Below are 27,209 nucleotides of genomic sequence, written 5' to 3' on the forward strand. Positions count from 1 at the left end.
AGCAGTGATGTGGCTCTCGCTGGCATTCTACCTTCCACGTCACGAGGAAGTAGTGGCGACCCGGAGAGACAGCTCACTATACGGAGCTACTGCCTTTTATAAATGTAATAATATAACTACACTGCGAAGGCCACTTTCAAACAAATTGGTCGTGATTGTAAGTAAGCGATGTATTACTAATTTGCATATACTGCTAACAATGTTAATGTTTGTTGTATTTATATCCGTGGCAAGACAGCTAGCGAGCAAGCATTAGTGTCCTCCATTTCTTCACATTGGCCTAAGCTGCCGCTAGCTGAGCTTGGCTAGTTTCTTCTTCCATATGTTTATGTAGCAATTTAAACGACTGACAAAATGATGGGGTTTTTTTTAATGCTTAAAAATGTTCTTGTGTTGATATCGAAGCACACGGTTGCTAGCATTGCGCGAGTGCCAGTGCTACAGTACGTGTCATGTCAACTTGCATTTTAATCATTTACTATACATTCAATCATTGTGAATTTACATTGGCTTACTTCCCACTCTATTAATGTACATTTCAACGTTCAACCGTAACGTTCTACTGGAGTTGTCGTTATTTTCTCCCAACTGTGCAATGCTATTTATTATTTATTTTGCCGTATGCTATTAGCTTAAACGGACACAAACTAATGTTAAATATTTAATCTTTATTCGTAGTCGAATTCTACATAACTTTACATTACTCATGAGTAATGTTACTCATACTCCTACAGCATCCCAATTGAATGTTTATCTACGTTTTTGTAGAACAACGTAGTTTTACAATTAGCCTATTTGAATTACTGTCATTGGAAAATGTATCAAAATATATGTTGAGAAATATTCGACAAAATCTTACATTATTACACTGCTTTGCAAATATTAACTACTCAAAAAAGTTAAGGATGGACTTTATAACCTCTGAGTGAACTTGACTTTCGAATGTACATGTCCCTACTGTTCAATGTTTCAGTCCTTTTTGCACATTACTGCTTCCTAACAAGGAGCTGATCCTAAAATAAAAAGTCACAACCTAGGATTTTTTTAATTTCACAAAAGCATACAGCGTGCCTTTCTGTGTCACTTCCATTCTCAGTTGCAACATGGTAGTGACACTCCTAAGCTCAGTTGGCACTTTCCTCCAGGAACATCCAGTTTGAAACTTCGCGATGGCTCGATTCTGTTGATCAATTGTTAAGCGTTGTTTTAGTCTCATGATGTCAAAATGTGAACAGCATGATTAAGAGTTAATTGAACCAGGAAATGTATTGGTTGATTAACAGATCACACACATTTGTGAATATTGCCGTTAAGCTCCTTGTGGAAAAAACAGCAGTTTCTGCATCAAGTACAAGAGGCATTGAACAGTTGGACATGAGTATTCAAAGTGTGGGTAATGTCAAGTCAGGTTTATCAGCTTTTAAATGTATTTGTTCTCCATGGTTACTCATACGACTGATTGTGTCCTTTCTGCAGGTAATATCAAGACTAACATTCTTTGGGATTTCTACAAGACCATTCTAAGTCCAGCAGCAAAATGACAGCTGCAGAGAACGTTTGCTACACTCTGATCAATGTCGCATCAGACTCAGAGCCCCCCTCTGAAGTCAGCCTGAAAACTGACCTGGGTAATTGATCCCTCTATACTTATCTAATAAGGTCAAATGCATAGTCCAGTCTGATTTTATGGGTTATGTATAAAATATGAATGAAATATTGCTGAACTAAATGTGTATTGATCTTTCTTGGTAATGTAGTAGGGCTTGAACGTGTGATGTAGTAAACACAATGCATTGTTGGCCTTGCTGGCCTCTGAATACCTTTATTTACATGGCTGAATGCAATACTCTGTGCTAAAGGTTTGTTCTTTTCTTTAACAAGTTCAAAACATGGTGCAAACTTCCCACAATCATTGTCATAATCGCTTGGAGAAAAACATTTTTCGTGAGATTTTTATTTCCAGCGTGAAAGCAAAGCAAAATAATTTGGGTTAGTGAGTTAATAAAGAGACTGCGCATAGCCTGGATAGCAGCCGTGAGATGATCAAACATCGCTTTTAACGCCATCGCCTGGTGCGTGTTTGTATGTTCACGGAATCTTCAGTGTGGTAAGTTCGAATCAAAACATATTTAATTCTGTTCTACACGTAGCATTTAGTAGGCTGTTAGCATTAGCCATGCTAGCTGTGAGTTACAAACAACGTACAATATTTTGGAAAAAAAGCATGTATGTTTATTTTTAATCATGGCTAAGCACGAAAATGAATTTGTTTTTTTCTGGAGAAGTAGCACAGTGATACAATTATTTAAAACTAATAATGGGCTTGTTTTTTTAAAACCTCACTTCAGAACTTTCAGTTTACGTTGATTTTAGCGGTCCCAATGGACCTAACGGTAGTATTTTGCCTGAAGGAAGACCACATTTCCCGCGAGGACAGCGCATAGCGTCGTAAATCGTCAAATACTGCTGTCACGTACATACAAACTGACACGATAACACTGCAATGATTCAGTATGACTGATCTTTCCAGTAGGAACCTACATATTTTACTCAAACTTTATATGTGCTGTTGCAGTCATCGCATTGTTTTTTCTTTACACAGTACTTACGATTTTGTTGCAAGGCTGGTCGTGTCAGTGTGGAACTGCAAACTATGAAGCTGGTGGCTATCTATTGCTAACAAATTTCCGATAGATAACATTAGCATTATCATTTAGATTTGAGCATCGGAAGTCACTTACTAGTCCAGCAGGAACAGAGCCAAGGCAGCATCGGTCTGAAATCCCTCCTCATCTTTGAGCTCACGCCAGCAGGTGACATCCGGGCCAATGTTGATCTTTGATTATCCTTTTATCCACGTAGCCTCCCTTTTTCTATTTTGTCTTCTCAGACAAAACTTTTTTTTATCGTTTTGCAGCTTCTGTCATGATAGCAGTAATTGCACGTAGGCGTTCGCATCGACTTCCGTCTTTGCAAAGAATGGGCATATGCAGTGAATCATTCTGTACATTCATAGTTTTTTTTGGCCGCAGTGTCAGTGAAAGCGATACAGACCCCCTCAGGCCATGACAGAGGTGTCATTTAAATTGTTTTATGTCGATGTATCATCCCAAAAGTTATGCAAATATTTTATGAAGGTTGAAAAGTTACTTAGTGTTGCTTTAGGAAAACCTGCTTATGAAATGAGGCTGGTCTTCCTCACTCTATCTTGAACACATAAGAGATGAAATCGGAAGATTACACGCAATTTGAACGGAGGACAATGAGCCCTAACAGACTCCGCATTCTGAAATTCTTCACCGGTATAAAAATTGAGTCCATTGACAAAATATAGATAAGTTTGGCTTCGACAATGGCGGCATCTTACTCAAATCTCTTGCTCGATAAAGTCTCCTGATTTTTTTAATTTTGTGTGAACCATTTTAATATAATTTGTTACTCTCTCTCACATACAGTACAGCCATGTAAACAAAACCTTTGGCCAACAGAAATGGCTACCGCGGCCCCGCAATGCTTTGCCAAATCGTGTGCTCTTTCAAACCCTATTTATTTCTGTTTAAAATTTGGGGATATTTGTGTGTGTGTGGTATTTGTTGTCAATGGAAACCTGCAGCGAACCAAATAATCAACCTGCTAATATGATCCATCACAGATACCTTTGAAATATTATTTAGAAAACGTTTAAGAAAATAGTTGCAAAGTGTTCTCATGCATTCTCTGTGATTTTTTTTCATTAATACCACAGAAAAGGGGGAGATCAAAGCAAAGACTGAGGCATTGAAGAAAGTCATCATCATGATTCTGAATGGCGAGAAGTTGCCAGGGCTGCTGATGACAATAATTCGCTTTGTGCTGCCACTTCAAGACCACACCATCAAAAAACTGCTGCTGGTTTTCTGGGAGATTGTCCCAAAAACCACTCCAGACGGCAAGCTGCTTCAGGAGATGATCCTAGTCTGTGACGCCTACAGGAAGGTAAGATAACAAATCTTACATTCTGTCGTTGCCCAATCTCAAAAAGGGATTGAAAAAGCTAGTTATGCTGTTTTAAAAATGTATTATAATAAAAAGCTCTGCCTTTAATTTTAGGACCTGCAGCATCCCAATGAGTTCATCCGCGGCTCCACTCTTCGTTTCCTGTGCAAGTTGAAAGAGTCTGAGCTGCTTGAGCCTCTCATGCCCGCAATCCGTGCCTGTCTAGAGCATAGACACAGTTATGTCCGCCGGAATGCCGTCCTGGCAATTTACACTATCTACAGGTACAAATAAAATATAAACCTATGTGTTTTTGTAGGAAACAACTCTCAATTGACAATCTTCTTTTGGTTCAGGAACTTTGAACATCTCATCCCGGATGCTCCAGAGCTGATCCATGATTTCCTTGTGAATGAGAAAGATTCAAGCTGCAAGAGGAACGCTTTCATGATGCTGATTCATGCAGACCAGGTCAGTGTCAAACACAAATTTTATGCCTGTTGCTGTTGGCTAACTTTAAATAACTTTACCTAACACAACTTTGTATGACTAATTGTAATAATTTCCTCCAGGATCGAGCACTGGATTATCTCAGCACATGTATTGACCAAGTTCATACTTTTGGGGACATTCTCCAGCTGGTCATTGTGGAGCTGATTTACAAAGTCAGTCTCAACGTTTTTATGTCTGTCATTGAAGCTGAGTCTAGCTCCAAAACACTGAAAATGTATCTTGGTTTTTATTCTCATTAGGTGTGTCATGCAAACCCATCAGAGCGTGCTCGATTCATCCGTTGCATCTACAACTTACTGCAGTCCTCAAGCCCTGCTGTAAAGTATGAAGCAGCTGGCACTCTTGTAACCCTCTCCAGTGCACCCACAGCTATTAAGGTACATTTTAAACATTTCAAAGTATAGTCGTCCCTCATTTATCGCATTCAATTGGTTCCAGGCCTGACTGTGGTAAACAAATTTTCGCGAAGTAGAAGTATTAATGATAAATCAAATATTTTCATAGTTGGAGCATCAAAAAACTATTTACGACCTTCTAAACTTTATTAAAGCCCTCTAAAAATTAAATAACACCCGTATAGTCACCTTTACACATATTTAATTTAATTTAATGTTTTATTATGGTAGCCTTAAATGCGTTCTCGCTCATGTCAAAGTCTCACCAATGTGGAAATGTGTTTTTGAAGATGAAGTCCATCAAAAACTTGCCAAAAGTTGGTCGACTTGATTTTCGCAAATAAGATACAGTAGCGGCAAGATTAGTCGTTCCTACTGTTGTTAGCATTGTTAACCCTTAACCTAGAAACTGAAGTCTAGGTGAATATCTTTATCAATCGCCACAACATAATACACAAATAAGACTTAACACTTACCGTATTTTCCGCACTATAAGGCGCACCGGATTATTAGCCGCACCTTCAATGAATGGCATATTTCAAAACTTTGTCCACCTATAAGCCGCCCCGGACTATAAGCCGCGCCTACGCTGCGCTAAAGGGAATGTCAAAAAAACAGTCAGATAGGTCAGTCAAACTTTAATAATATATTGAAAACCAGCGTTCTAACAACTCTGTCCCAAAATGTACGCAAATGTGCAATCACAAACATAGTAAAATTCAAAATAGTGTAGAGCAATAGCAACATAATGTTGCTCGAACGTTAATGTCACAACACACAAAATAAACATAGCGCTCACTTTCTGAAGTTATTCTTCATTCGTAAATCCTTCGAATTCTTCGTCTTCGGTGTCCGAATTGAAAAGTTGGGCAAATGTGGGATCCAAAATGGCCGGTTCCGTCTCGTCGAAGTCATCGGAGTCAGTGTCGCTGTTGTTGTCCAGCAGTTCTGTGAATCCTGCCTTCCGGAAAGCTCGGACCACAGTTGTGACCGAAATATCTGCCCAGGCATTTACGATCCACTGGCAAATGTTGGCGTATGTCGTCCGGCGCTGTCTGCCTGTCTTAGTGAAGGTGTGTTCACCTTCGGTCATCCATTGTTCCCACGCTGTTCGCAGTCGTGATTTGAATGCCCTGTTGACACCAATATCCAGCGGTTGGAGTTCTTTGGTTAATCCACCCGGAATGACGGCGAGTGTTGTATTTGTGTGCTTCACTTGTTTTTTGACACCATCTGTGATGTGGGCGCGCATAGAGTCGTATATCAACATGGACGGAGCTGTGTGAAAAAAGCCACCCGGCCTCTTCGCGTAAACTTCCCTTAACCACTCGCTCATCTTTTCTTCATCCATCCATCCCTTCGAGTTAGCTTTTATGATGACGCCGGCTGGAAAGGTCTCTTTTGGCAAGGTCTTCCTTTTGAATATCACCATGGGTGGAAGTTTCAGGCCATTAGCATGGCAAGCTAGAACCACAGTGAAGGACGACTTCTCATTCCCTGTGGTGCGAATATTCACCGTACGTGCTCCCGTTATATCAACAGTGCGGTTCACAGGAATATCAAAAGTCAGTGGAACCTCGTCCATGTTGATAATGTGCTCTGGCCGGATCTTTTTTTCAGCTATCTTGTTTTTACAAAATGCACGGAAAGTAGCCAGCTTTTCTTTAAAGTCGTTAGGCAGTTGCTGTGAAATAGTGGTCCGTGTGCGGATGGAGAGATTGCGTCTTTTCATGAACCGGAAACACCAAGAAGCACCACCTTTAAAATCATCCAGGTGAAGTTCGCTTGCTAGCTTTGTTGCCTTCATTCGAATAGTGATGGTGCTGACACTTCTGCTTGCTGCTCTCTGCTCAACAACCCACTGTTCGAGTTTGTCCTCCAACAGTTGCCATCTTGCTTTGTTCCCTCGGAAACTCTGTTTTGTCTTCTTTACCTGGCGCAGGTCATCTTCTTGCTTCCTCCACCTACGCACCATTGATTCATTTATGTTATATTCTCTTGCTGCTGCTCTATTTCCGTGTTCTTCGGCATGACTTATTGCCTTAAGTTTAAATTCTGCGTTATACGCCTGTCGCTTAGTAGGAGCCATTTTGTAGTCTGGTCTTTACAGATGTAAACACACAAAGGAAATGAAACGAAAATCCGCGCGCTTCTTCTTCTCCCGGGGGCGGGTGGTTGCTTACAGTAGAAGAAGAAGCGCTTCCTGTTCTATGGGGGCGGGTGCTTACCTTGGCGGTTGCTTGCGTAGAAGAAGAAGCGCTTCCTGTTCTACCGGGAAAAAAGATGGCGGCTGTTTACCTAAGTTGCGAGATCGAAACTTTATGAAAATGAATCTTAATATTAATCCATATATAAAGCGCACCGGGTTAAAAGCCGCACTGTCAGCTTTTGAGTAAATTTGTGGTTTTTAGGTGCGGCTAATGGTGCGGAAAATACGGTAATTTAGGCCAAAAACATGTAGAATGTGCTTTTAAAAAGTTATTTTTATATGTGCAATCAGTGTTGGCGCTAGGTATTTTAAAAATGGGGTCCCAGGGACCCCATCAAGTCATAAAAATGGGGTCCCACAGTAACTTTTTGGGGTCCCACTTTTTTGTAACCAATTTAAAAACAAATTAGAAATGTATGCATTATCCTGTTATATCTCACATTCTATATTGTGTTTTGGAAAAAGAACCTGCAACCCTCAGGTTTCTAGCACGGCCGCTCTACCCACTACGCCATACCACCCATATTTAATAAGAATGCAGCTGAGATAGGCTCCAGCGACCCCAAAAGGGACAAGCGGTAGAAAATGGATGGATGAAAGTTGTATGTGTATTTATTTCAGTATAAAAATGTAAAACGTTTTTTGCTTTGGTCGTGAAAATATGATAATCGTGTGCCAGGGCATACACACGTTTTATATTTAACGCTCAAATCTCTAGAGTCTACATCAACTTCAGATCTATCCGTCAATTTTAAGTTTAAAAAAAATATATATATTTTTTTGTTAGTTTTCTGCCCTTTTTGTCAAAGGAAATTATGCCTTTTTATGGCAAACATACAAAATGTGCAAAATCCTCCACAAAATATATTTTTCAAAGTGGAATATTTGATGTGAAGTAATTGGAGCCTTTGATAGGTCAATAATTCATAAAACATTGATTTTGATTTAATATTATGTTTTGAGCAATGACAGTTTTAAAGGAAAAAAAAGCTTTGTTTTATTAGTCAACATTGCAACTTTTTCTAAATTATATTTCACCTGTTAGCTTTTTTTATTCCACTTTTGTTATGTTTTTGTTTATTTTAATTAGCTGCGGGCGACAAATGGCCTTCGGGCCACACTTTTGACAGATAATAATAAATTAAATCTGATAAGTCTATCGATAAAAAGCAGTGCCTGGCAACGCATGCGTGCTTATCATAACACACAGTCACCATTTCTGCTTCAGTAAACAATGACGGTGATGACGTCACTGTCAGCGATGCGAGCGACACTTGCTAACTTGTCAGCCAAGAGACTCCTTTCAACACTCCTCGTACATTAACACTTCAAAAGGCACATATTTTCCCTGTTTGTTGACCTGCAAAGTATGTTTTTGGGGTGGAAGAGTCTGATCGGGTGCTGGTTAGCTTGAAGCTAACAGCTAGCCTGTCTCCATCCCCGAACAATGTCGATCCAGCGGGAGATAAAAGTGAAGTTTGGGACGGCGTGGCGCAGTGGAAGAATGACCGTGCGCGACCCGAGGGTCCCTGGTTCAATCCCCACCTAGTACCAACCTCGTCATGTCCGTTGTATCCTGAGCAAGACACTTCACCCTTGCTCCTGATGGGTGCTGGTTAGCGCCTTGCATGGCAGCTCCCTCCATCAGTGTGTGAATGTGTGTGTGAATGGATAAATGTGGAAGTAGTGTCAAAGCGCTTTGAGTACCTTGAAGGTAGAAAAGCGCTATACAAGTACAACCCATTTATTATTTATTTATTTCCATGGACTCACAAAGATCAAAACCACTCATTTACTGTAGACATGGCACAGGATGAAGTTAAAAAGGTTGACTTTACTCTCACCTTAGTGTTTACCATGAAGTCTTTCTTTTGACAGCCCCTAGCGGTAAAGTTGTCTCAAGTGCAAACTGGGGCAGTATTTGTGATTGATAAACCTTTCGGCGAATCAAAATTGAAGAAATTGTACCGGAAAGTACAGATAAGACGACCAATAAAAACACGGAGAAAACACGGTCGGTAAAAAAAAAAAAGAATTCCGCGTCCCGGGGATGCGCGGACTTCCGAAAATGCGTGTCCTTTTTGATTTCAATACATAAAAAGACACTAAAAGTACGTTAACGCCAACAGTGGCAATGTAGGGAAGCTGCGATACCTGAAGGGCATTGTAGCGAGGGGAAGACTGTACAAGTCAAATGTAATCATGTTTTTAAATAGTTTTTTTCATCAGAGTAGTCTTAAAAATAATGAAAAAATATGATGTTTTTGCAGGCTGCTGCCCAGTGCTACATTGATTTGATTATCAAGGAGAGTGACAACAACGTGAAACTTATTGTCCTTGATCGTTTGGTTGAATTGAAGGAGCATCCCACCCATGAGCGCGTACTCCAGGTACTTTCAATTATTGCTGTCTTGAGTTTTTGTTGCAAGTGGCCACTTAAATGTAATGCTTTTTTATTGTTAAATCAAAAAAACAAATCTTACTGTACATTATTTATAGATGTTTTCCAATATAGATCATGGCAATTATTTATAAGTTATACAGGAATATATATTACATTTTGAATCACAATCAGGTTTTTTGCCATTTAGCTTGGTTTGTGCATGGACATTGCACAGAGGTAATGTAAAGAAAAAGAGATGAGAAACAAAAGTCTGAATAGTAAAAACGATACATCCTCTAAAATTCCAATGTGCAGAAATGTATTTTATATACTGTACATTAGATCCAAGTAAGACAATGAAATACTACAGCCGGCAGGTGGAGCTGTATAGAAAAAAACTTCTACATTGCAAAAAGAAAATGTTTGTAATTCAAAAGAGGTATAGTAACCATCATTTAAAAATGTTAAATGTAGGTTGCCGTTTATGCAACATACAGTCAGCCAGTTAAAAATATTTATTCAACTTTAATCCATGCTTTCTATATCAAGGACCTTGTGATGGACATCCTCCGTGTTCTCGCAACTCCTGATCTGGAAGTGAGAAAGAAAACACTGCAACTGGCACTGGACCTCGTGTCATCCCGCAATGTGGAGGAGGTCTGTCTAGTGGTGTACGTGCTGTGTTTTCATGTTTGCGGAGTTAACTAAAACTTGAAACTATATACATTTTCAGTTGGTGATAGTTTTGAAGAAAGAGGTGATCAAGACAAATAATGTCACAGAACATGAAGACACAGACAAGTATAGGCAGCTGTTGGTGCGCACTCTTCACTCTTGCAGTGTGCGTTTCCCTGACATGGCGGCCAATGTCATTCCTGTGGTGAGCTTTTTTTTTTTAATTACATTTTTTTAAACTTTTATGGCTTAAATAGTTAAACACATTTTTGTGTTATACTTTTAATGCTGTAAAATTTCTCAATGTTTTTATGTATTGATACAATTTACAGCTAATGGAATTCTTAAGTGATACTAATGAAGCAGCTGCCGCTGATGTCCTGGAGTTTGTGCGGGAAGCCATTCAAAGGTTTGACACCTTGAGACCGCTTATTATTGAGAAGATGCTGGAAGTCTTTCATGCCATCAAAGCTGTCAAGTAAGTTTTTCACCTGTAGATTTTTTTGTCTTTCCAGATGCAAATTCGTAGTTGCTTTTTTAGGATTGCTTTTATGTATGTGCATGCGCTCCCTGCACACAGGTATTGTGAAACAGCACTGAGCGACAAGCCTGATTCTGAAGGCCAAACAAATTCCTTGGACCGAAAACCAGTTTTTATTCAGTGTAATTTGTAATTAGTGAACATTTTGATACTTAAAGAAAACAAGTTCTGCTAAACCACATATGTTTAAAAAAAAAAAGACAAGAACACCCTTGTCATTTTTTTGTTTTGTTTGTTTGTTTGCAAAATGTAATCGTGAGCAAGTTGCAAACAGCCTCTTTAATGTATGCTGCCTTCGCTATTTCCTTTTTATAAAGCCCTCAGTCACAGCTTACGTGACATTAATGGGTCTCATGGTCATGTCCCTGAATGTGATCCTTGTTTTGCAGACACAGTAGTGACGTTATGTTTTGAGTATGTAAATAGGATCCTTGGCTGTGTGATTTAGTAGTTGTCGCTCTCTGTCAATATTGTGTGTGGAGAGGGCAAGGCCACTATAAAATTTATTCAAATTAGACATTATTCAGGGCTTTTCATGTAAAATTACTTAAGTAAATATGGTCTAAGCATGAATTGCATAATTTAAACTCTCCTTATTCTCAGTTATTTGCAGTTTGTATCTTAGTTTTGACATTCTTAAATATGTAAATTATTTGTCAACATTGTTACTTGTTGATTATTTTTCTACTATTTTCTGATTAAATATTACAGTGGTTTTATGTAATATGAGGTGAGCCTCCCCCTCGAAGGTGTCAGAACACGTCCCCTGGATTATTTTATTATTGTAATGTAATACATCCTTGGGTATTCGACACCCTATGAATATGAGACCACTTTGTGGCTTGTTGTCCCACTTTATAGAATATACAGAGGAGCACTGTGGATCTTGGGTGAATACTGCAGCACAAAAGAGGACATCCAGAGTGTGATGACAGAAGTACGCAGATCACTTGGAGAGGTATGTCCAGTCAATATTGTGTTGTGACATTGTGAAATATGTCAAGAGTACTTGACTATGTCTATGTTAATTGTGCAGATTCCAATAGTAGAAAACGAGATAAAGAAAGAGACAGGGGAGTTGAAGCCAGAAGATGAAGTCAGTGCTGCTCCAGCTCAGAAGCTGGTGACAGAAATGGGCACTTATGTGACTCAGAGCGCCCTCAGCTCCTCCAGGCCTTCCAAGAAAGATGAAGATAGGTAAGAAATGGTTCTCAACACCTGTGCATATATTCTATTTAGGGATTTTGTATCAAATATCACTGCTCTGTTGTTTTAGGCCTCCGCTGAGGGGTTTCTTGATGGATGGAGATTTTTATGTGGCTGCTTCTCTCGCCACCACCCTGACCAAAGTGGCTTTGCGCTATGTTGGGATCGTCCAAGACAAAAAGAGACAAAATGTAAACGCGGTTCATTTGCATTCATTTAAACTAATTATGTAATAAACGGCATTCCCATCTAACCTTGCTGCCCTCATCAGTCTTTTGTTGCAGAGGCCATGCTGATCATGGTTACAGTGCTGCACCTGGGCAAGTCCTCGCTGCCCAAGAAACCAATTACTGACGATGATGTGGACCGCATCTCACTTTGCCTAAAGGTCCTGTCAGAGTGCTCGCCGCTCATGAATGACATCTTTAACAAGGAGTGCCGCAAATCCTTGTCACATATGCTGACTGTCAGACTGGAGGAGGAGAAGTTGTCACAGAAGGTAATGGCTCTTGATTCAAATGGCATAACTCTGGCTTCTTGATATTGGGCAGAAAAGGAGAGTTTGGATTCTGCAATTCATGCTTGGACCATATTAGTAAAATTCCATTGTCTCTTTTTTTCCCTCTAACTACAGAAAGAATCAGAGAAGCGCAATGTAACAGTGCAGGCCGACGACCCGATCTCCTTCATGCAGCTCACAGCCAAAAATGAGATGACTTCTAAAGAAGACCAGTTCCAACTCAGTTTGTTGGCTGCTATGGGAAACACACAAAGGAAGGAGGCTGCTGATCCTCTGGCTTCAAAACTCAACAAGGTATAGTGTTAATAATGTATACACTTTGCCTACGCCCAGGCTGAGAAGCATTAAATTATACACTGCCTAACCCAAAAAAATGTTACACACTGTAATATTTAGTTAGACCCGCCTTTATCTCTGCTTACAGCACACTTTTACTGTGGTATCATCTCCACACGCTTCTGAAATGTCAAAACTTATATTTCTGTGCAGATTCTTCAACAATATATTGTTTTGTATTGATCAGACCACTGTGCAGAAATCCTCAATGGGGTTCAAGTCTGAACTCTGGTGGCTAATCTGTGTGAAAATTATGTCTCATGCGCCCTAAACCACTTTTTCACAATTCGAGCCGGATGAATCCTGGCTTTGTCATCGTAGAATATACGTGTGCTATTAATGAAAAAAACAAAACATATTCAAGTTGTCAGCTGACCTCATTCTTTGGGCACAAAACATTGCTGAACCTAGACCTGACCAACTTCAGCAACCCTTTTGCTTAACTGAAGCTCCAGGTGGTAAACTTTTTTGGCCAGGGAACATAGCTCAGCAGTTCAGCTCACCTTGGTAACACTGATGGATTTCTTCGTTTTCTCTTTTGGTATGAGACTGTTTACCACAAAAAAGACCAGCTTTATTATAGAGTTTTTGTATTTTGTTCTCTTCCTGTTCATTGCTACCCCAACTAAAAGTGGTACGACTACAACTATTGATTATTTTAGTAATCAAGTAAGTAGGGGTGTAACGGTACACAAAAATTTCAGTTCGGTACATACCTCGGTTTGGAGGTCACGGTTCGGTCCATTTTTGGCACAGTAAGAAAACAACAAAATATACATTTTTGGGTTATTTATTTACCAAATTTGCAAAATCTTCAACTAAAAATATTTTTCTTAGTGGAATATTTGATGTGAAGTAATCGGAACCTTGGATAGGTCGATAATTCATAATAACATTGATTTTGATTCAATATTATGTTTTGAGCAATGACAGTGAAAGAAAAAAAAATAGCTTTGTTTTATTAGTCAACATTGCAACTTTTTCTAAATTACATTTAACCTTTAAGCTTTTTTATTTCACTTTTGTTATGTTTTTGTTTATTTTAATAGTATTTTTAGAATGTGCCGTGGGCCTTTAAAACATTAGCTGTGGGCCGCAAATGGCCTCCGGGGCACACTTTTGACACCCCTGCTATGGATAATATAAAATTAAATCTGATAAATCTATGGATAAAAAGTAGAGCCTGGCGACGCATGCGCGTTTATCATAACTCTCTCGCTGTCTCTGCCCTTCCCTCACGAATGCTGCTGCGCACACAATTTGTTTTGTTTTTAACCCCTTCTTAATCCTGAACGTACATTGAAAATACACGCAACCCTAACTCAAAATGCCGGACATTTGAGGCATTTAAGAAACTCCGCCCTGACAGCTCCGCAAAAGAGGACATGTTCGGTGAAAAGAGGACGTATGGTCAGTATATCGTAGCCCGTTAGCTGCTAGCATGCCGTGTGTTGCGCCTCGGTGTGCATTGTTTACCCAACGTGCGTTACGCTACTTAATATGTCCGTGTGGAAACTCGTTTGGTACACCTCCGAACCGAACCGGAACCCCCGTACGGAAACGGTTCAATACAAATACACGTACCGTTACACCCCTACAAGTAAGCTATCCATTAGTTTGTTCGTTTAATAGAATAAAACACTTGATTGCTTCAATGCCTATTTTAGGGAAAACATTTAAAATAAACAAATATTATTCTGCTTGGCACAACCTCCATTCTTTTTTGTAACATTTGCACATCATCAAGATTAAAATTGCGCTTAACCTCTGATTTCCACTGGATGTTAATGGATGCTTAATGGCTGCTGAACGGCGCTACCATAGAAGGTTTTTGCAATCCCCACCGCCGTTTGTTCCATCCATCCATCCATTTTCTACCGCTTATTCCCTTCGGGGTCGCGGGGGGTCGCTGGAGCCTATCTCAGCTACAATCGGGCGGAAGGCGGGGTACACCCTGGACAAGTCGCCACCTCATCACAGGGCCAACACAGATAGACAGACAACATTCACACTCACATTCACACACTAGGGCCAATTTAGTGTTGCCAATCAGCCGTTTGTTGCGCCTTTCAAATTGGTGCTTAATCATGTGATGAAGGGAGTAGTAGTTAAGGGAAACACAAACAGTTTATTCTATCCTTCCAGAGGAAGGTCCTGCCATTTGAGGTATGTAACAGCTGCTGAACGGCAACATCGCAGAACGTCTCAAGCTTTGCCGTCCATCAATACCCACAGCCGGGCGTATGACGTGACTTGTGGAAAAGAAGACCGTTTTGCAAGTTTTTGTATTTGTAGCAAGCGACAACACGACAGTGACATCATGACTCACGCCCGCACACGGACTTCATTCAACTCCCGCTAACCACTCCCCTGTTTTCCCGGCTTTCGTATCAGCTGGTATTTGACATAGGCCCCCATATAACTTTCCAGGATTTGCCTCTAAAATGATTCTTGAATTTTGCGACTCCAGAATCAGCAAGTTCTCATCCATTTGTGTCAACAAGGGGATTATTATTATTAAATAACGTCTGAAAACCTTTAGACAAGTTGACTTCAGGCCTGTCCTCACTCATTAGGATGTTTCAAAATACAATCTGCCTTGAAAACTGAGTTTTATTTTGAAAGTAATCTGACAATTTATTTTGTGTTTGTGCCTTACTTCCTGCCCAACACAAGCACATATTAGCTGAACTGATTCGCCGTGTAAACGCCATCTGGCAAAGATAGAAGCTCTGCGTATATTTAGCACAGGGATGTGTGCATTGACACATTGACTTGAATGGAAACAAAAAGAGTCCACCGCCACGGAGTTGCCGTTCCTCATTCAGTGGAAATCTGGAGTAACGTATGCATTAATAAAATTACAAAATGCAGCTTTCACTCACCACCGCTCTCATGTCTCTTGACTGCAGTGCATGCGTGGAAATGTATGTCCGCATATTTAAAGTACCGGGCATTCCCATTTTTTATTAGTTGAACTTATTAAACGATTAATTGAAGCAACTGAATATAATTCCAAGCTTTTTTCTAATCTGCCTTCTCTTCGGTGCAATAACCCATTCCACCAACCACCCTGTTTTTGTTTTGTTTTTTTGTTTTTTCATGTATATATTCATTTCACACCATATTCATTGCACTTCTACATTTTTTATATTTTTATATATTTGCACATTGTTTTTCTAGCATGCACACATCGCACTGTATGGAATGGCCTCAATCTCGTTACCTTGCGTAATGACAATAAAGCTGATTCTGATTCTGATTTATCGTTGCAGCCGTAGTAGGTTATGAATCATGTTTTCGGCCTTTTTTCACAACTTCTTGCATAAAATGAAAATAAGGATTATTATAAAATACTTTACTACATTACATCGTCTTCCAATTTAATTGAATTTGGATTATAACGGCAAATATACATTTTGTATGTATTACTTGAGATCTTATCGTTGCTGTTTGTTTTGTATTTTTGCTCATGCAGTATAATTTAAAAGACAGTTAAAGGTGCTGTTGCAACTTCCTCAAAGTAACATTTTTCAAAGCAAAACATATAACAAGAACACCACTGGCAGGCTTACATTACCATTAGTGGTTTAACAGAACACATTTGTTTGACAATTGTCTACATTTATCACAATTACACATTTTTACCGGTCCGAATAAAATGATTGATGTTACGGCTGTCACTCACCTGGTCGCAGGGAGCGTGTGCACACATACAAAAGCAGTTCAAGAGAAGCAATAAATTATTTGCATTCATGTTGCTGTTATGATAGAATATACATTCAATAACAGCTAACACTAGCTATCCAAATTGCTATTATTAGCTGACAACACTTAAAGCTAATGCGCGTGCAAGTGTTACTTACGTACATAATTGCATCATTACTTAGGAGAAGCCGTGAGAGGGCGGGATATACTGTGTAAAATACTTTGCCCTCAATGCATCTGTGTAAATGTTGCGAACAGCCCCTTTAAGTTTATTCTGAACTGACTTTATTAATATTAGGACATGATTGTTCTGTTGATGAACTGTTATGGTGTATATACATTTTCGTAAACAATTACAGGCTGCACTATGGGATCCATTGTGGTCTTCAATGACTGTGCATTTCTATTTAATTTACCCAATACCTCCCAATCACTGAATGGCAACCGCAATGTTTGCATGTAATTCTCAATTAAAGACTTATTGTTCATCCACTTGTAGGTGACCCAGCTAACAGGCTTCTCAGACCCTGTGTACGCTGAAGCCTACGTTCATGTCAACCAGTATGATATTGTGCTTGATGTGCTAGTGGTCAACCAAACCAGTGACACGCTTCAGAACTGCACTCTCGAACTCGCTACTTTAGGTAAGTTTATTTCAGTGTTAGGTCACAAAAGTGCCTGTGTTGTATTTTCCCTTATAAAATATGTTTTTCACAGGTGACCTCAAGCTGGTTGAGAAGCCTTCCCCTCTTACTCTGGCCCCCCATGACTTTGCCAACATAAAAGCCAATGTCAAAGTGGCTTCTACTGAAAATGGAATCATCTTTGGCAACATAGGCAAGAGAAGTAGTGTGTAGTCGTATTATATTATACAATGGGAGGTTGTTCATAAAATGTTTTTTCTTTGTCTGCAGTGTATGATGTGTCAGGAGCTGCCAGTGACAGGAACTGTGTTGTCCTTAGTGACATACACATTGACATCATGGACTACATCCAGCCAGCCTCCTGTACAGATGCTGAATTCAGACAAATGTGGGCTGAATTTGAATGGGAAAACAAGGTATTACAAAAGTGTTTTTTAATACTCTGAATTGTATTGTTTTAAATGACAATATTGATCAGACCAAAAATAATAACACAATAATCCATCTGCAGAATGTCTCAAAATCCCTAAGACGTGTCTGGCAATATATATACACACTTACACACATAAGGGTTGTCACGGTTTGAAAATGTCTTATCACGGTTATTGTGACCAAAATTATCACGGTTATTATTATTGCGGTATTTTTAAATGTGCTCAAAATTTTTAAAAAGTGCATAAAAGATTTTAACCAAGTTTTACTTTTTTTTTTAAAAACGACACATTCAAAATTATTTCTTTTTGTAGAAGAAACAATATTGTGTTTCATGTACCTCAAGTAAAAATTGAATGTGCACATGAAAACAATACAAGCATTATAAACAAAGTAATATGGCAGAAACAGAATAATAACATGAATAAATAAAAACAAATGTGAAAACTGTGCAAGATGGCACATTATGGAATTTAAATAATTAAAACAAATGTAAGAATTGTGCAACATGACACCGGATTGCCGTAAGACGAAGCTTCACTTTTTGTCCATATAGATATCAAATAGTGTTCATATATGAGATCTAGTCTTACACAAAGGGCTGCACGATTATAGCCAATATAATAATTCATATTTGTTTGATCAATATTAAAATGACAATTATTAATCAGGATTATTTATTATGTCGAGTAAAACAGTGTTGGGCTGGGATTTGAACGCAATGCCAATATGTAATTTGTAATATCTAATAAAAAGGCTATAGATAAATGTTATCCGTATATTTAAATACACACATTTGTGTTTTTGTTCATTAATAGTATCAATGTGTCAGTTTTTTCTCATTACATGATGCTATTATGTCTATTTTTACATTTTGACACAGAGAAGTATTTTTTTAAGTTATGTATATTTACATGTACTAATGTACTGCGATGAGGTGGCGACTTGTCCATGGTGTACCCCGCCTTCCGCCCGATTGTCGCTGAGATAGGCTCCAGCCGCCCCCGCAACCCCAAAGGGAATAAGCGGTAGAAAATGGATGGATGGATGGATAATGTATGTCCGTGCACATGCTGTATGATGACAGATCCATTAAGAGTTTGAGCAGAAATATGTCATAGGAATTGACTGTACACCATAGAACATTAACAAAATGCTATGTCACATGAATGATTTTTAAAGTAATAACTTTGTGAAATTAAAACAAACGCACAAAGAATGTACAAAAAAAACCTTTGTTTACTTTTTGATATCAATATAAAACACAAAGCAGTATTGATGTTATTGGAACACTGACAAAGTTAGCAGTTAAATAAAGGTCAAGTGACCATCCTTGTTAACAAACTAAAGACTTTACAAACAAGTTGTGGCATTATTCCCGACACATTGCCTGCTGCATGTTTCCTCACGTCATTAACTCAGTCACAGCAAGACGCTATGTTGAGAAAATGAAAGCAACATCAAATATGTTTCACCTCCATTGTATGTTTTTAGTGTGGCACAAATGCGTCTGTCTGTAATATTGCCCACACCTGTCGCACTCGCCATCTAACAGCAGTGCGCACACACGCCGAGATTCTACACGTTCGGCTCTGTTTATTCAAAGGGAAAATCTCTGAAGCAAGGTCCGTATAGTTGCTTTCCATCATGTTTTGTTGAGCAAAACGACGCTGTTGCATATGCAGCGACTTTGTTCCTAGCAAGAACGCAGTGTTGCATAAAATGTATAAATAAATGACGTTTTTTTAATAATTACAAATTTAAAGTTAAAGTCCCAACGATAGTGTCTCACACACACTAGGTGTGGTGAAATTATCCTCTGCATTTGACCCATCTCCATGTTCACCCCCTGGGAGGTGAGGGGAGCAGTGTCATTAGTCTGGAATTTTACTGGGGTTTATCACTATACAGTTTACCGTTACATCCCTAACATACATATTAGAGCTGTTTACATTAACCCACATAAATAAATAAAAAAATTATCGCATTATCATAAATGAATCAAAATGTATTGCACTATTTGTAAGGACCGCACGTAAACCCAGAAGTCGTTGCCTATTGTTATACGGTACAAAGGTGAGTGAGAGACGGCAAATATCATTTCAAAACACACTGATGGAACTTTAGATGAAACTGAAGTAATTTGTTGGCATTGCAGCGACAAACGTTCTTATCGGCACACAGGGTTTCCGCGGGGAATTAAAAAGCATTAAAAGTTATCAAATGGATTTAGTTAAAATTAATGACTTAAATGAGGTCAGCACGGTGGAAGAGGGCTTAGTGCGTCTGCCTCACAATACAAAGGTCCTGAGTAGTCATGGGTTCAATCCCGGGCTTGGGATCTTTCTGTGTGGAGTTTGCATGTTCTCCCCGTGACTGCGTGGGTTCCCTCCGGGTACTCCGACTTCCTCCCACCTCCAAAGACATGCACCTGGGGATAGGTTGATTGGCAACACTAAATTGGCCCTAGTGTGTGAATGTAAGTGTGATTGTTGTCTGTCTATCTGTGTTGGCCCTGCGATGAGGTGGCGACTTGTCCAGGGTGTACCCCGCCTTCCGCCCGATTGTAGCTGAGATAGGCTCCAGCGCCCCCGCGACCCCAAAGGGAATAAGCGGTAGAAAATGGATGGATTAATGACTTAAATGGCATTAAAAAGCATTGAATTTGATGTCCAGAGGCATTAAAAATGTATATACAATGGTCGGACTGGGTCAATCGTAGTAAGTCAATCAATAGAACAGTAAATTAAAATGAATTTAAGGACGTTGCTGTCATCGATAAATTGCTGTCTGTTTGTGTGTTTCTTTTCTTTGGCTGCGGCTTTCAAACTGTATGCAAGAGGTCTTGTAAGGTCAGAAAGCGTGAAAATCGCTGCCTCAATACGGAAAAATGAAACAGTTCTGGGTGCCCAAACTTTGCCATTCTTCGGTGACTGTAGGCGTGTAGTCCTTAAAGGGGAACTGCAGTTTTTGGGAAGTTTGCCTATCGTTCCAATCATTATGAAAGAAATGAGGACGGGTGTGATTTTTTTTAAAATTTTTTTAATGCATTCTAAATGGTAAATGCTTTAAAAGTCCGCTTACAAGGGAGTCAATGGGAGCCACTCTATTCTGCCACTACAGCCCTTTAAAAAAACATCCAAGCACCTCTATTAAGGTTTTATATACATGATGTAAGTATATATGTAATGTAGTAACAGGCATATTAATAAAAACATTCATTATTTACGTGCTTTGCTCATATTTTTTCTATTGGGTTTTATGGGCGGAATAGAGGACCTCCCATTGGCTCCGTTGTAAGCGGACTTTTATTTACATGTATTTAAGAGTTAGAATGCATTCAAAAAACTACATCTGTCGTCATGGCTTTCATAATGATTGTGAACGATAGGTCCATCCATTTTCTACCGCTTATCCCTTACGGGGTCGCGGGGGTGCTGGAGCCTATCCCTTTTACTATATACTAACTTTTACTTTATACACAAAAGACATATTCCTCTCAACTATTGTATACAAATCTGTCTAAGTCTGCATTAGTGAGCACTTCTTCTTTGCCAAGATAATCCATCCCACCTCACATGTGTGGAATATCAAGATGCTGATTAAACAGCATGATTATTGCACAGGTGTGCCTTAGGCTGCCCACCATAAAAGGCCACTCTGAAATATGCAGTTTTGCTTTATTGAGGGCCTGAGGGGGGAGGGGGGTCAAAAAAGCAGTCAGTATCTGGTGTGACCACCATTTGCCTCACATGGTTCAACACATCTCATTTGCATAGAGTTGAGTAGGTTGTTGATTGTGGAATGTTGGTCCACTCCTATTCAATGGCTGTGCTAAGTTGCTGGATATTGGCAGGAACTGGAACACGCTGTAGTATACGCCGATCCATAGCATCCCAAACATGCTCAGTTAGTGACATGTCCGGTGAGTATGCTTGCCCTGCAAGAACTGGGAAGTTTTGTGCTTCCAAGAATTGTGTACAGATCCTTACCACTTGGGGGCATTGTCATGCTGCAACATGAGGTGATGGTCTTGGGTGAATGGCACAACATAGGTCCTCAGGCTCGCATCACGGTATATCTTTGCATTCAAAAGGCCATCAATAAAATGCACTTGTGTTCGTTGTCCATAACATACACCTGCCATACCATAACCCCAACACCAACATGGGCCACTAGATTCACAACGTTGACATCAGCAAACGTTCTCCCACAAATCTGCCCTGAACAGTGAAAACTGGGATTCATCTGTAAAGAGAACACCTCTCCAATGTGCCAAACACCATCGAATGTGAGCATTTTCCCACTTAAGTCGGTTACGACGACTAACTGCAGTCAAGTCGAGACCCTGATGAAGACAACAAGCATGCAGATGAGCTTCCTTGAGACGGTTTCTCACAGTTTGTGCAGAAATTATTTGGTTATGTAAACCAATTATTGCAGCAGCTGTCCTAGTGGCTGGTCTCAGATGATCATGGAGGTGCACCTGCTGGATGTGGAGGTCCTGGGCTGGTGTGATTACATGTGGTCTGTGGTTGTGAGGCCGGTTGGATGTACTGCCTAATTTGCCTTTGAAGACGGCTTATGGTAGGGAAATGAACATTCAATTCACGATCAACAGCTCTGGTGGACATTGCTGCAGTCATGCCAACTGCATGCTCCTTCAAAACTTGCGACATTTGTGGCATTGTGCTGTGTGATGAAACTGCACATTTCAGAGTGGCCTTTTATTGTGGGCAGCCCGAGGCCCACCTGTGCAATATTCATGCTGTTTAATCAGCATCTTTATATACCACACACCTGTGTGGTGGGATGGATTATTTTGGCAAAGAAGAAATGTTTACTAATTCATATTTAGACAGATTTGTGAAATATATTTGAGTGGAATAGGTCTTTTGTGTATACAGTAAAAGTTTTAGATCTTTGGGAGCAATACAAAAGTGTTTATATTTTTGTTCAGTGTGTATGTATGTACAGTATGTATTGTGTATGTATGTACGTATATACAAGTATATGTATGTATGTATGTATGTATATGTATGTATGTATATTAGGGCTGTGAATCTTTGGGTGTCCCACGATTCGATTTAATATCGATTCTTGGGGTCACGATTTGATTCAAAATCAAATTTTTTTTTTTCAATTCAACACGATTCTCGATTCAAAAACGTTTTTTTCCCGATTCAAAACGATTCTCTATTCATTCAATACATAGGATTTCAGCAGGATCTACCGCAGTCTGCTGACATGCAAGCAGAGTAGTAGATTTTTGTAAAAAGCTTTTATAATTGTAAAGGATAGTGTTTTATCAACTGATTGCAATAATGTAAATTTGTTTTAACTATTAAATGATCAAAAATATGACTTATTTTATCTTTGTGAAAATATTGGACACAGTGTGTTGTCACGCTTATGAGATGCGATGCAAGTGCAAGCCACTGTGACACTATTGTTCTTTTTTTATTTTTTATAAATGTCTAATGATAATGTTAATGAGGGATCTTTAATCACTGCTATGTTGAAATTGTAACTAATATTGATACTGTTGTTGATAATATTCATTTTTGTTTCACTACTTTTGGTTTGTTCTGTGTCGTGTTTGAGTCTCCTCTCAATTGCTCTGTTTATTGTAGTGTTGCTGGGTCGGGTTTGGTTTTGGAATTAGATTGCATTGTTATGGTATTGCTGTGTATTGTTTTGTTGGATTGATTAATACAAAAAAATACAAAAAATATATATATATTTTTTAAATAATAATTTTTTTTTAAATTTGTTTTTTTTTAAATGAGAATCGATTCTGAATCGAAACGTGAGATTCGCGATTCGAATTCGAATCGATTTTTGTCCCACACCCCTAATGTATATGTATGCATATACGTACCGGTATATGTATGTATTTATTTATGAAACGGATGTTTTTTGTTAACATGTCAAAGGTGTTTTATAAAATACAAGCATGTTTAACACATATAGATTCCTTTCTTTCATGAAGACAAGGATATAAGTTGGTGTATTACCAGATTCTGATGACTTGCATTGATTGAATTCAGACAGGATTCACAGTCGTGCTGATGACTTACACATTTTAGAATTTACATAGGGAGGAATAAAAAAATGTCTGTCCAATACCATATGAAAGTGGTTGGATTTCGGCTTCTTATTTGTCCAGCTTCCATATCATAGCCCTTTTTTATACACTTTACAAGAAATACATTTACAGCAAACTTTGAAGCTTGCTAGCTTGTGTGCGCTAGCTTTATGAGACTCCTATTTTCTTAACCCAGGCAGGATTGAGCAGCACTTTTATTGCGAAGACAGTAACTGTGTGGTCGGTCTTTAGGCTTTTGACAGCATGTACGGCGCAAGAAGAGTCTGTTGAAATTGAAAAATTGTTTTGCCTTTCTGCCGGTCGTTTTTTCTTCACACTAAGCTCTCAACAGCCAGCGTATACACAAGACCCTTGGGTGCCGTGAATGTCAATCAAGTGACGAATGTGACGTCATAGTGAAGATTGATAGTCGCTAATTTTTAGGTCTTTTTTATTTTTTATGCCTGGCTGGCGATTGACTGACACCCTCTGCGATCGACATGTAGCTCGTGATCAACTTAGTGGCCACCCCTGATCTAAAGGATGCAAATATCATTCTGTGATGTGTCTTTTTGTTTCTTAAAGGAAGAGTAAATGCAGATGTAAATGGTGCACTGTGTAAAATTGTGTATGGGTGTGTTTAGCATCTGTACCTTGTTTACTCTATTATTGCAAATACTTAGAAAATGTGCACTTAATTTTTACTATAGTTACTGTCACCAAGTTTTGAGAAAATTAATGACTTGCTGTTAAGTTAAATGTTTGAAAAACATTCCTGGATTTAATTCTGATAACAAAATTGCATTTGTGTCCATTTTATTTTCTTAAGCGAATTTTAAATACCGTTATGCAGACGAGTAATAACCTTTGATTAATCATGATTAATCACGTTTCAAGAGTGATTAATCTGGTTCAGAAAATTAATCTCTTGACACCCCTAATATATGTATGTATGTGTGTGTGTGTGTATATACACTACCGTTCAAAAGTTTGGGGTCACATGGAAATGTCCTTATTTTTTAAGGAAAAGCACTGTACTTTTCAATGAAGATAACTTTAAACTAGTCTTAACTTTAAAGAAATACACTCTATACATTGCTAATGTGGTAAATGACTATTCTAGCTGCAAATGTCTGGTTTTTGGTGCAATATCTACCGGTACATAGGTGTATAGAGGCCCATTTCCAGCAACTATCACTCCAGTGTTCTAATGGTACAATGTGTTTGCTCATTGGCTCAGAAGGCTAATTGATGATTAGAAAACCCTTGTGCAATCATGATCACACATCTGAAAACAGTTTAGCTCGGGACAGAAGCTACAAAACTGACCTTCCTTTGAGCAGATTGAGTTTCTGGAGCATCACATTTGTGGGGTCAATTAAACGCTCAAAATGGCCAGAAAAAGAGAACTTTCATCTGAAACTCGACAGTCTATTCTTGTTCTTAGAAATGAAGGCTATTCCATGCGAGAAATTGCTAAGAAATTGAAGATTTCCTACAACGGTGTGTACTACTCCCTTCAGAGGACAGCACAAACAGGCTCTAACCAGAGTAGAAAAAGAAGTGGGAGGCTGCGTTGCACAACTGAGCAAGAAGATAAGTACATTATAGTCTCTAGTTTGAGAAACAGACGCCTCACAGGTCCCCAACTGGCATCTTCATTAAATAGTACCCGCAAAACACCAGTGTCAACATCTACAGTGAAGAGGCGGCTGCGGGATTCTGGGCTTCCTGGCAGAGTGGCAAAGAAAAAGCCATATCTGAGACTGGCCAATGAAAGAAAACGATTAAGATGGGCAAAAGAACACAGACATTGGACAGAGGAAGACTGGAAAAAAGTGTTGTGGACGGATGAATCCAAGTTTGAGGTGTTTGGATCACAAAGAAGTACGTTTGTGAGACGCAGAACAACTGAAAAGATGCTGGAAGAATGCCTGACGCCATCTGTTAAGCATGGTGGAGGTCATGTGATGGTCTGGGGTTGCTTTGGTGCTGGTAAGGTGGGAGATTTGTACAGGGTAAAAGGGATTCTGAATAAGGAAGGCTATCACTCCATTTTGCAACGCCATGCCATACCCAGTGGACAGCGCTTGATTGGAGCCAATTTCATCCTACAACAGGACAATGACCCAAAACACACCTCCAAATTGTGCAAGAACTATTTCGAGAAGAAGCAGGCAGCTGGTATTCTATCGGTAATGGAGTGGCCAGCGCAGTCACCAGATCTGAACCCGATTGAGCTGTTGTGGGAGCAGCTTGACCGTATGGTACGCAAGAAGTGCCCATCCAACCAATCCAACTTGTGGGAGCTGCTTCTAGAAGCGGGGGGTTCAATTTCTCCAGATTACCTCAACAAATTAACAGCTAGAATGCCAAAGGTCTGCAATGCTATAATTGCTGCAAATGGAGGATTCTTTGACGAAAGTAAAAGAAATCTTATTTCAAATACAAATCATTATTTCTAACCTTGTCAATGTCTTGACTCTATTTTCTATTCATTTCACAACGTATGGTGGTGAATAAGTGTTACTTTTCATGGAAAACACAAAATTGTTTGGGTGACCCCAAACTTTTGAACGGTAGTGTATATATATATTTTTTTATATATATATGTATGTGTATATATATATATATATATATATATATATATATATAAATACATACACATATGAAAATAAATTATATTTAATTGTGATTTACCAAAATAATGCACTTGAACACTGTAATGATTCTGTTTAAAAAGGTTCATGGTCTGACAATACTAGTTTTAATATTTTGTTGTTTAAAAAAACAAAAACAATTAATGTTTTTTTCTTCCTTGTAAGGTGACTGTAAATACCAACATCACTGATCTGAATGAGTACCTGCAACATATTCTCAAGTCCACAAACATGAAGTGTCTGACTCCAGAGAAGGTCTGCTATAGTGTAATGAAAACAAATACATTTGAAAAAAATTCCTGCTGTGTTTCTCCCAAATAATCATTTTTTTTTTTGTCTTTTTTTCTGATCAACCAGGCATTGTCCGGTTTCTGCGGTTTTATGGCTGCCAACCTTTATGCTCGTTCTATCTTTGGCGAAGACGCCCTGGCTAATGTCAGCATCGAGAAACCCATCCACCTGGGGCCTGAGGCTTCTGTCAACGGACACATACGCATTAGAGCGAAAAGTCAGGTGGGTCACAGCTGCTGCAGCAGGAGCCTCATGTTTAGCTACCATTGGTGCTTGTGAAGGGAAATTTAATTTAATGCATTAGGCAGCCAGTTTAGCACAACTACCTGTATCTGTATTCATATTTATTACTTTGTGATCTGCGTTCTACAGGGTATGGCCTTGAGCTTGGGCGACAAGATCAACCTCTCCCAAAAGAAGGCAAATCTCTGAAAGAACTCTTAAGATGATGTTTCTGATTTTGTAAAAGTCACCACTTTTCCATATATCGTCTCATTGCTCCCTTGCAACTCTTCACATTTAGAACTCCTTATGGTCAGTTCCTTCAGTGACGCTTTCATTTTTTTACATCACTGGTCTACAACAACATTCATTCCTTTTTCATTTTAAATAAATGTGCATTATAAGATTCCA

The 27,209-nt window shown here is 39.0% G+C and overlaps 1 protein-coding gene across 2 annotated transcripts; it reads left to right on the forward strand.

The window, feature by feature from the left end:
• On the forward strand, positions 1–27,209 carry copb1 (COPI coat complex subunit beta 1). Of its 2 annotated transcripts, none has more exons than XM_061963945.1 (22): positions 1–157; positions 1,477–1,628; positions 3,746–3,975; positions 4,090–4,259; positions 4,332–4,446; positions 4,548–4,640; positions 4,728–4,865; positions 9,363–9,482; positions 10,025–10,132; positions 10,209–10,355; positions 10,483–10,628; positions 11,553–11,649; positions 11,728–11,888; positions 11,968–12,088; positions 12,169–12,396; positions 12,532–12,711; positions 16,961–17,105; positions 17,179–17,298; positions 17,376–17,521; positions 26,451–26,552; positions 26,643–26,798; positions 26,949–27,209. In XM_061963945.1, the coding sequence occupies exons 2-22, from the start codon at positions 1,538–1,540 to the stop codon at positions 27,006–27,008; spliced, it is 2,874 nt and encodes a 957-aa protein (XP_061819929.1). In that variant the 5' UTR covers positions 1–157; positions 1,477–1,537; the 3' UTR covers positions 27,009–27,209. The 2 variants fall into 2 exon arrangements, with proteins under 2 accessions (XP_061819929.1, XP_061819930.1); XM_061963946.1 differs by having other exon boundaries at positions 26,451–26,540.

This window comes from Nerophis lumbriciformis, linkage group LG06 (genome assembly GCF_033978685.3).
Source record: "Nerophis lumbriciformis linkage group LG06, RoL_Nlum_v2.1, whole genome shotgun sequence".
NCBI classification, from domain to species: domain Eukaryota; kingdom Metazoa; phylum Chordata; class Actinopteri; order Syngnathiformes; family Syngnathidae; genus Nerophis; species Nerophis lumbriciformis.

Coding starts and splice junctions, on each gene's coding strand:
- copb1 (XM_061963945.1), top strand. CDS start 1,538: ATGACAGCTGCAGAGAACGTTTGCTACACTCTGATCAATGTCGCATCA. Junction 11,650..11,727: donor TACGCAGATCACTTGGAGAG/GTATGTCCAGTC, acceptor TTAATTGTGCAG/ATTCCAATAGTAGAAAACGA. Junction 12,089..12,168: donor AAGACAAAAAGAGACAAAAT/GTAAACGCGGTT, acceptor TGCCCTCATCAG/TCTTTTGTTGCAGAGGCCAT.